General features: G+C 39.3%; 1 protein-coding gene across 3 annotated transcripts; it reads right to left on the bottom strand.

Annotated features, from left to right (window-relative positions):
• Positions 1-757: 757 nt before the first annotated feature.
• On the bottom strand, positions 758-3,630 carry LOC124412572 (splicing factor 3A subunit 2). 3 transcript variants are annotated; one of them, XM_046892560.1, is made up of 3 exons: positions 3,608-3,630; positions 2,664-3,237; positions 758-2,573 (listed from the first exon to the last, which is right to left on the bottom strand). In XM_046892560.1, exons 2-3 carry the CDS (start codon positions 3,207-3,209, stop codon positions 2,298-2,300), a joined length of 822 nt encoding a protein of 273 aa, XP_046748516.1. In that variant the 5' UTR covers positions 3,210-3,237; positions 3,608-3,630; the 3' UTR covers positions 758-2,297. The 3 variants fall into 3 exon arrangements, with proteins under 3 accessions (XP_046748516.1, XP_046748515.1, XP_046748514.1); XM_046892559.1 differs by lacking the exon at positions 3,608-3,630 and adding an exon at positions 3,393-3,566 and having other exon boundaries at positions 2,664-3,230; XM_046892558.1 differs by lacking the exon at positions 3,608-3,630 and adding an exon at positions 3,466-3,566 and having other exon boundaries at positions 2,664-3,241.
• Positions 3,631-8,906: the final 5,276 nt, after the last annotated feature.

Raw genomic sequence — 8,906 nt, 5'->3', positions numbered from 1 at the left:
TTCGGACTAATTGCGAATTGCAAAAGTAATGCAAAGCATTCTCCTCGCTGTCAGTGGAATGCTAGTATATTTCATTCCTTCATATGTTATGTACTCTTGGCACATAGTATCATACAGCATACCATACATATTAACAATTCACTGTATGATACATATTACTATGGCATAGAAGGAGGGTGAACTCCTACGTATAAACATATTATTTGCTACATAAAACGGTGCGCTGTTAGCACTGCGAACCCGTTCCTTCTGTTGGTAGAGAAAATTGAATCAAACAAATTTGCAGTATCAGCATCCATCTACATAAGATTCATTGCTCATAAACATACAGATCTACATATCGTGCATTATATACTTGTGAAAATATTGAAAAGAGACCCAGGGTACAGCATGCAGCACTGGTTTAAACCTCCCCAACTAGAAGTCCGCGGTTTTCCACTAACCATAGAGCCAACTATACTCTGCGGCTGATCAGGTGTTTACTACAAGACAAATTGCATAATGTATAGCATACAGATAAATTGCCATTTTATATTTGAGGCAATTTATCAGTAAGAGCACTTTATGAGTATAAATTTAAGGAGGACATCAGATTAATCCTCATGGCAAAGTGTGTAGATAAGTCGCACTGCTTTGGAAATTATAAGCATAAGCATGCAGCTTCGGGTACATTTACCTTAGCTACTGTTAGTACGAAAGAACGTAAACAGAGACCACACGACATAAGTGAATAAAACAGAAATAAAAAAACACTGGGTCAAGAGACAAGCATTTATTTTGCACATAAAATATTTTTTTATTATGTCGATTGTTATTTTTATATAATGTACTGGTAGTGTTAAAAATTCCAAATAGTGTATAAGTCTTCATTCGAGTTCGATTTTTGAAAGTTCTCAATCATTATAGGTATATCTAATTCCATGTAGTCACGTCTCATTAATTTGTGCAGATCATGAAATTTATTGTTAGTACACTTCAGATATCAGACTTGATGCACTGACGCTCCATTCCAATTGGTGATTGTACTAGTGTAACATGCTGGAAATATTCCCCACCGATGGACCATCATAAAACGCTGTATTAGGTTGTTATGGGACTAATGAAAATATGAAAACACTTGTCAGTTTATTCAAAATCCTTAAGATCAATTACAGGGAGTATGCAGACATATATATGTGCATCATATTTCATGTAAATGTGACATCAGTTACAAACGTAAAATAATTCTGCACATTCCATACCATTTGTTGCAAGATTTACAATTACACAAAGGCAGAGTGTCGTGAAAAAATAGCACATGCAATGGTTTCATTCATAATCAACAGATTCTCTTCTTCATAAATTATGTGACTCCATTGGTGATTTGATAATTTAAGCTGTGATTAAGAATATATGATACTAGTATGTAATAACAATGATACCTAGTGCGCGTGGAAAATCTATAAGGAGAAAATTGTACTAACAAATAAGCTGTAATAATCGGTCATGTTATAACGATACTTAAATATTCAAGCTTTTATATTATATTATAATACGGATATCATGAGATGTACCTATAATAAAATATGGTAGACAGTCTATGCTTGAAATCAGGATTACACTAGTGTTGCCGGATGTGATAGCAAATTTTGATAATGTATGGCACCAGTGTGAACTCAATTTGCCCTATGTACTTTCAATGAAGTTGATTCTGTCACCATGCAGTTAGATGAAGAATTTGATTTATCAGTGACAGAATCAATTGCTCCGGATGTACACAATCCACCACGTATGCTACTTGATAGGTAATTGAAACCTGCATGTCATTGTACCATTGTTGTAATATAAAGTTTTTATACATTCAAATGCATGAATTTCATGAATATTTTGTATGATAATGACCTGCTGAAGCACAATTGAATCTACACCATTTGCAATAGTGAGACGTTTACAATTGGAGTACACCTTCAAACGATATATACTTTAAATTGAAATTCTTTGAAAAGCTTGCAACAGTCTCACATTTTGATTTTGGTTAAAAAAAATCAAGATTGGTTTGTAACATTTTTCCTCCATGATATTAACATTGCATCTGCAGCATCATTTTATAGGAAAATGACAGAAAATATTCATGAAAAATGTGTAGAACACATAGAAACTCTGTAGACTATACCACTGCCATTTCCAATCTCGAATTTTTGATGTAACTTCAGAACCGGTCTCTGCCCTATTCTGTGACCGTGTAACTTACACTTAGTAGATAAATGACTATTGAATAGATAAAAGTATTCAGCTTTATCTACAGCTACTAAATTTATTTAATTCAGATGAGGTGGCGGGGGTGGAATTTGCATTCCAGCCAATAATGCAGGTGGTGGGGGTACCGGATTGAACATCGGTGGTTTTGGTGGCGGTGGAACAGGCATCATAGGTGCTCCCATCCCTGGTCGTATGAGTGGGACGGGAGGAGGTGGAATTTTACCTATTGATGGTTTTTCATTTTTGAATGCAAATTGAAGAAAGAATTGCTTTGTGTCCTTGTTCCAATGTGTCCAAAATTTGCCCTCTGCCTTCTCTACTTCTCTGCTGGGAACCTAATGATGAAATATTGCAAATATTATACAAATGGTAAAGGAGGAATGCTGGTTAAAACATCGCGTAGTGCATTGCTCTAAGTAACTTACCTTGAAAGCAATGGTCTCATATGGTTCGGCAGCAAATAGTAGGTATTGCCATTTACGATCTGGGGGTTCAACTCGTTGTTCATATGCAGACATAAATCTATGTCGTGGAATAACATTGTCGGCAACTTCTGGATAGTCGACTTGAAAAAGTAAGCTTTGCTGACCAGACTCTGGATCTCTCTGTTTTGTCACCCTGTAACCAGGCCGACCGATCTTGACAAATTTTTTTGGTTCAACTCTCGGTTTTTCAGGAGCGAGAGTTTGTGGAGCTTCTTTAGCTTCCTTTGCAGCTCTTCTGGCTAGATTTGCCTGATGCTTTTTACCTTGTGTATGAGCTAAGTAACTTCCTTCATTGTTGTGCAGCGTCAAGCAAAGCTTACATTCGTATGAGCCCAAGTGATTTTTCATAAAGTAGGGATCCTTGTTTAAATCAATTGTTTCCAAGGCAAGTTGTCGAAGGCGCTCTCTTCGATCACGATTACTTTCGGACCAGGACGCCACTCCTCCGCCCCCAGTTTTACCACCTGGCCTATTTTGGAAATCCATGGTGGCTGGGTTCTAGGAAATCTGAATATTTCACGCTGTTAGTATTCTAAAGGTGATACTGAGAAATACAAACTAGCTAAATTACGTCTGTTAATCATTCGGCTTAAAGCACAGTGGGCACATTCTCTTCATTAAAGTTAGGTTATGGCGTTTTACGGTTCGATCAGGTTTCAGTAATAGCACCTTGAATTTGAAGTCTTTCAGAAATAGTGAATAATCCTATGTATTTCTCTCAACTTTGCCGCACAAAGTCAGTTGGAAAGTGATGATACTTAGAGGGTCGACAGGTTACTCCAATCGTGTCAACTATGAAACTTCACCATTGCATCGACTGCATGTAATCGATAGCTAGGTGATAGAAATGTGTATCTAACAATAAGATCGATACTAACTTTATCGAAAATCGACTTTTCGTTGCTTTCGGTGTTAGTCACAGTGGTCACAGTAAACCACAACCTAGAATGTAATGAAACTATGGCGTGCGTGCACTGTGTGCACACTCAATTCAGGCGTGCAGTTCTTTGCCAGTTGAGAAGTAACGAAAGAAGTCCAAGTGCCCGGGATACAAATGAAATTCACATAGTTGAGTAGTTCGCACGCTCGGTTCAAATGTTACGAAGAATTATTCTCATAGATCTCTGGCTCTTCCTTTTCTTAAAGAAAACTTCATGTGATTCACAAATTGGATCGTCAGGATTACAAAAAAAGCCATCGAGGACATCGCAGGACTAACAGCTGAGAAAATACGAAGGAATTTGATGCTTTCCGGCCATAATTTTTGATCCGTTGTGCGGCAGCAAGTCGAAACTGTGCGCAAAAGATTTCTTTCGCAAAATTATATAAATATAGAGTCGCTGCTGAAGGCGGATCAGAAGTTGCGATTTAAAAATTAAGCATTTCTTCGTAATTTCCGTTGTACTTTTTCAGCTGTTGGTTCCACTATGCATGCTGTTATATTGAACTTATTTTTCCTTATACTATAGTTAAATTTCGTATGTAATGTTGAATTATTCTTTTGCATTTCTTTTTGTCTTTCACCGCAATACTACTTAGCAACTTATTGTTAAAAAACTTTACACTGGCACTTGAACACTGGTACTACGATTAAGGCATATTGAAGAAAACTGAAACTGGAACGTTGAACTTATGAGTGTGTGATTTATCTTCCGCGCCTCGTTAGGAAATTGGTGCGAATTTTTTTTTCGGCTATCACTTTTGAACCGTGGCTCACAGCTAGATGGTAATACATAACAGGGTTCGCTGCGTATGCGGTCTGCGCACCATGCTCTCGAAAAATTACGTCGATTTAGTGCATCAAAAAATTGATTCCAGTTTTTTTCAAATCGTTCTAATTTTCACTAAAAATCCAAAGGGGTTAGCCTTACTTGGTGTCGGAACTGTGTTTGGTGTGTAGATAAAGTTTTAGTCAGTGAAACTTTGGGTGTATTACGTGCCAATGCGTTAATCCTCTCTCTCACTATAGCTTTCATACCCTTGGCTTATAATTAGTTTGCTATTCTAATTAGGTTTAAATATTCTGTGATCAAATTGCTGCGCTTCTGATTGTTGTCCGACATTGCCATGGACATAAATAAACCATTATGATTATTATTACTTTTTTTCGGGCCAAAAAATTTTTGTTGCAGAATCGATTTGTATGATCTTTTCTTGACTCATTGTACCCCCCAAAAACACAAATAACACATCAAAAAGGATGTAGGGACAACAGTAGAGAAATCACGAAGCAGCTCGAAAATTACCAAATCAATGTTCCGTTTTTCGGCTGCAACTCTTGACCCATTGCTCTCAGCGTATTCGGGCTGCGCGCGATCGATTTCTCTAGAAAAATTACGTCGAAATAGTGCATCAATTAATTGATTCCGGAGGCATTTTTCAGAGTTTTAAAATATCTTTTGCCCATGATTCGATTTCTATGACCCTTGCTCAACTGATTAGGCCCGCAAGAACACAGAAAAAGGACCAAAAAGGGCGTAGGAAAAATCGCACAAACAAGACGGAGAATATACGAAGAAATCAAGTCATTCATTGATTTTTTCAAAACAGGTTACAAGGAATAATAACAGTACGTACAGATCGTTTCTTGCAGAGAGCCGTAGCACCTGCACGGGAGCCGGAACGTGATCAACTCTATTGACAAACTACAATAACAACTATCTGACGCAACATTTTTCATATTCTACCTGAGGTTGTGTATGTGGAACTTCTTCCTCCTCATAAGATTGTAGAATTTCATACGTAATGATAAAGCATTTTTTTGTATTTAATTTTGTCTGCCACCCTGAAACTATTTAGCTATTTGTTAAAGTCCATACATTAAGACCAAAAAATTTGTATCACCATTAGGGCATGTTGAATAAACTAAAACTGAAATCTTGAACCTGTGACTTTGTGATTTATCTTACCCTCCTATTCTGAAAGTTCATAAGAATTTTATTTATTCCGGCTGTCAAACTCGATCCGTTGCTCGCAGCGGATTTGGGCCGTGCGGAATTGATTTCTCTCACGAAATCACGTCGATAGAGTAAGTCAAATAATTGATTCCAGAATTTTTCGGAACTTCAAGACTTTCACCAAAAATCCAGAGGGGTTAGCCTTCCTCTTTTAGTCATTTTCGGAGCCGAGAATTTTCGGTCTCGGAATCGATTTGTATGACTCTTTCTAGATTATTTGAACGCCAAGGAACTTAAGATACACAAGAAAAACGAAGTAGGACCTACGACAGCGAAATTGCAACGCAAAGACCGGCAGAGAAAAAATTGAAAGAAGGCGTCTTTCGTTTTTTGGCTACAACTTTTGATCCGTAGCTCGCAGCATATTGTTCCTGCGTTCAATCATTTTCTCTCGCGAAATTACGTCGGCATAGTGCCTTCACATATATATAGCAAAACTTTCCACAGTCGTCAAAATTTTCACCGTAAATCCAAAGGGGAAAGCCTTACTTTTATGGTCATTTTCGGAGCCAAAAATTTCTCGTCTCGAAATCGATTTGTATGACCATCTCTGGAGTGATTCGACCCCCAGGAACTCAGAAATTACATTAAAAAGAGCGTAGAACAAGCAGCGGCAAAATGACGATGAGAATCATGAGTTTTTCGGCCGTAACTTTCCAGCTATCGCTCGCAGCGTATTGGGACTGCGCTTATTCGATTCCTCTCGCAAAATTACGTCGGAATAAAGCCTCAAAAAATTTATTGTAGCACTTTTCGGAATCGTCGAAATTTTCGCCAAAAATCCAAAGGGGTTAGCCTTACTTTTTTGGTCATTTTCGAAGCCGGAAATTTCTCGTCTCGAAATCGATTTGTATGACCATCTCTAGAGTAATTCGACCCCCAGGAACTCAGAAATCACATCAAAAAGAGCGTAGCACCAGCAGCGGAGAAATGACGCCGAAAATCATGAGTTTTTCGGCCGTAACTTTACAGCTGTCGCTCGCAGCGTATTGGGACTGCGCTTATTCGATTCCTCTCGCAAAATTACGTCAGAATGGTGCCTCAAAAAATTTATTGTAGCACTTTTCGGAATCGTCGAAATTTTCGCCAAAAATCCAAAGGGGTAAGCCTTACTTTTTTGGTCATTTTCGGAGCCGGAAATTTCTCGTCTCGAAATCGATTTGTATGACCATCTCCGGAGTAATTCGACCCCCAGGAACTCAGAAATTACATTAAAAAGAGCGTAGGACCAGCAGCGGAGAAATGACGATGAAAATCATGAGTTTTTCGGCCGTAACTTTCCAGCTATCGCTCGCAGCGTATTCGGACTGCGCTGATTCGATTCCTCTCGCAAAATTACGTCGGAATAGTGCCCTCAAAAATTTATTGTAGCACTTTTCGGAATCGTCGAAATTTTCGCCAAAAATCCAAAGGGGTTAGCCTTACTTTTTTGGTCATTTTCGGAGCCGGAAATTTCTCGTCTCGAAATCGATTTGTATGACCATCTCTAGAGTAATTCGACCCCCAGGAACTCAGAAATCACATCAAAAAGAGCGTAGGACCAGCAGCGGAGAAATGACGACGAAAATCATGAGTTTTTCGGCCGTAACTTTTCAGCTGTCGCTCGCAGCGTATTGGGACTGCGCTTAATCGATTCCTCTCGCAGAATTACGTCGGAATAGTGCCCCAAAAAATTTATTGTAGCTTTTTTCGGAATCGTCGAAATTTTCGCCAAAAATCCAAAGGGGTAAGCCTTACTTTTTTGGTCATTTTCGGAGCCGGAAATTTCTCGTCTCGAAATCGATTTGTATGATTATCTCTAGAGTAATTTGACCCCCAGGAACTCAGAAATCACATCAAAAAGAGCGTAGGACCAGCAGCGGAGAAATGACGCCGAAAATCATGAGTTTTTCGGCCGTAACTTTTCAGCTGTCGCTCGCAGCGTATTGAGACTGCGCTTAATCGATTCCTCTCGCAAAATTACGTCGGAATAGTGCCCCAAAAAATTTATTGTAGCTTTTTTCGGAATCGTCGAAATTTTCGCCAAAAATCCAAAGGGGTAAGCCTTACTTTTTTGGTCATTTTCGGAGCCGGAAAGTTTTCGTTCCGAAATCGATTTGTATGACCATCTCTAGAGTAATTCGACCCCCAGGAACTCGGAAATCACATCAAAAAGATCGTAGGACCAGCAGCGGAGAAATGACGACGAAAATCATGAGTTTTTCGGCCGTAACTTTTGAGCTGTAGCTTGCAGCGTATTGGGACTGCGCTTATTCGATTCCTCTCGCAAAATTACGTCGGAATAGTGCCCTCAAAAATTTATTGTAGCACTTTTCGGAATCGTCGAAATTTTCGCCAAAAATCCAAAGGGGTAAGCCTTACTTTTTTGGTCATTTTCGGAGCCGGAAATTTCTCGTCTCGAAATCGATTTGTATGACCATCTCCGGAGTAATTCGATCCCCAGGAACTCAGAAATTACATTAAAAAGAGCGTAGGACCAGCAGCGGAGAAATGACGATGAAAATCATGAGTTTTTCGGCCGTAACTTTCCAGCTATCGCTCGCAGCGTATTCGGACTGCGCTGATTCGATTCCTCTCGCAAAATTACGTCGGAATAGTGCCCTCAAAAATTTATTGTAGCACTTTTCGGAATCGTCGAAATTTTCGCCAAAAATCCAAAGGGGTTAGCCTTACTTTTTTGGTCATTTTCGGAGCCGGAAATTTCTCGTCTCGTAATCGATTTGTATGACCATCTCTAGAGTAATTCGACCCCCAGGAACTCAGAAATCACATCAAAAAGAGCGTAGAACCAGCAGCGGAGAAATGACGACGAAAATCATGAGTTTTTCGGCCGTAACTTTCCAGCTATCGCTCGCAGCGTATTGGGACTGCGCTTATTCGATTCCTCTCGCAAAATTACGTCGGAATAGTGCCCTCAAAAATTTATTGTAGCACTTTTCGGAATCGTCGAAATTTTCGCCAAAAATCCAAAGGGGTTAGCCTTACTTTTTTGGTCATTTTCGGAGCCGGAAATTTCTCGTCTCGAAATCGATTTGTATGACCATCTCTAGAGTAATTCGACCCCCAGGAACTCAGAAATCACATCAAAAACAGCGTAGAACCAGCAGCGGAGAAATGACGACGAAAATCATGAGTTTTTCGGCCGTAACTTTCCAGCTATCGCTCGCAGCGTATTGGGACTGCGCCTATTCAATTCCTCTCGCAAAATTACGTCGGAATAGTGCCT

This window comes from Diprion similis, chromosome 11 (genome assembly GCF_021155765.1).
Source record: "Diprion similis isolate iyDipSimi1 chromosome 11, iyDipSimi1.1, whole genome shotgun sequence".
NCBI lineage: Eukaryota > Metazoa > Arthropoda > Insecta > Hymenoptera > Diprionidae > Diprion > Diprion similis.
The sequence above is the reverse complement of the archived record's forward strand: the minus strand, read 5'-3'. Positions and strand labels throughout refer to the sequence as shown.

What these genes read in the sequence shown, in the direction of transcription:
- LOC124412572 (XM_046892560.1), bottom strand. Translation starts at nt 3,209, where the DNA reads ATGGATTTCCAAAATAGGCCAGGTGGTAAAACTGGGGGCGGAGGAGTG. An exon ending in ATGAGACCATTGCTTTCAAG is followed by an intron (nt 2,574 to 2,663) that starts GTAAGTTACTTA and finishes TTTCATCATTAG; the next exon opens with GTTCCCAGCAGAGAAGTAGA.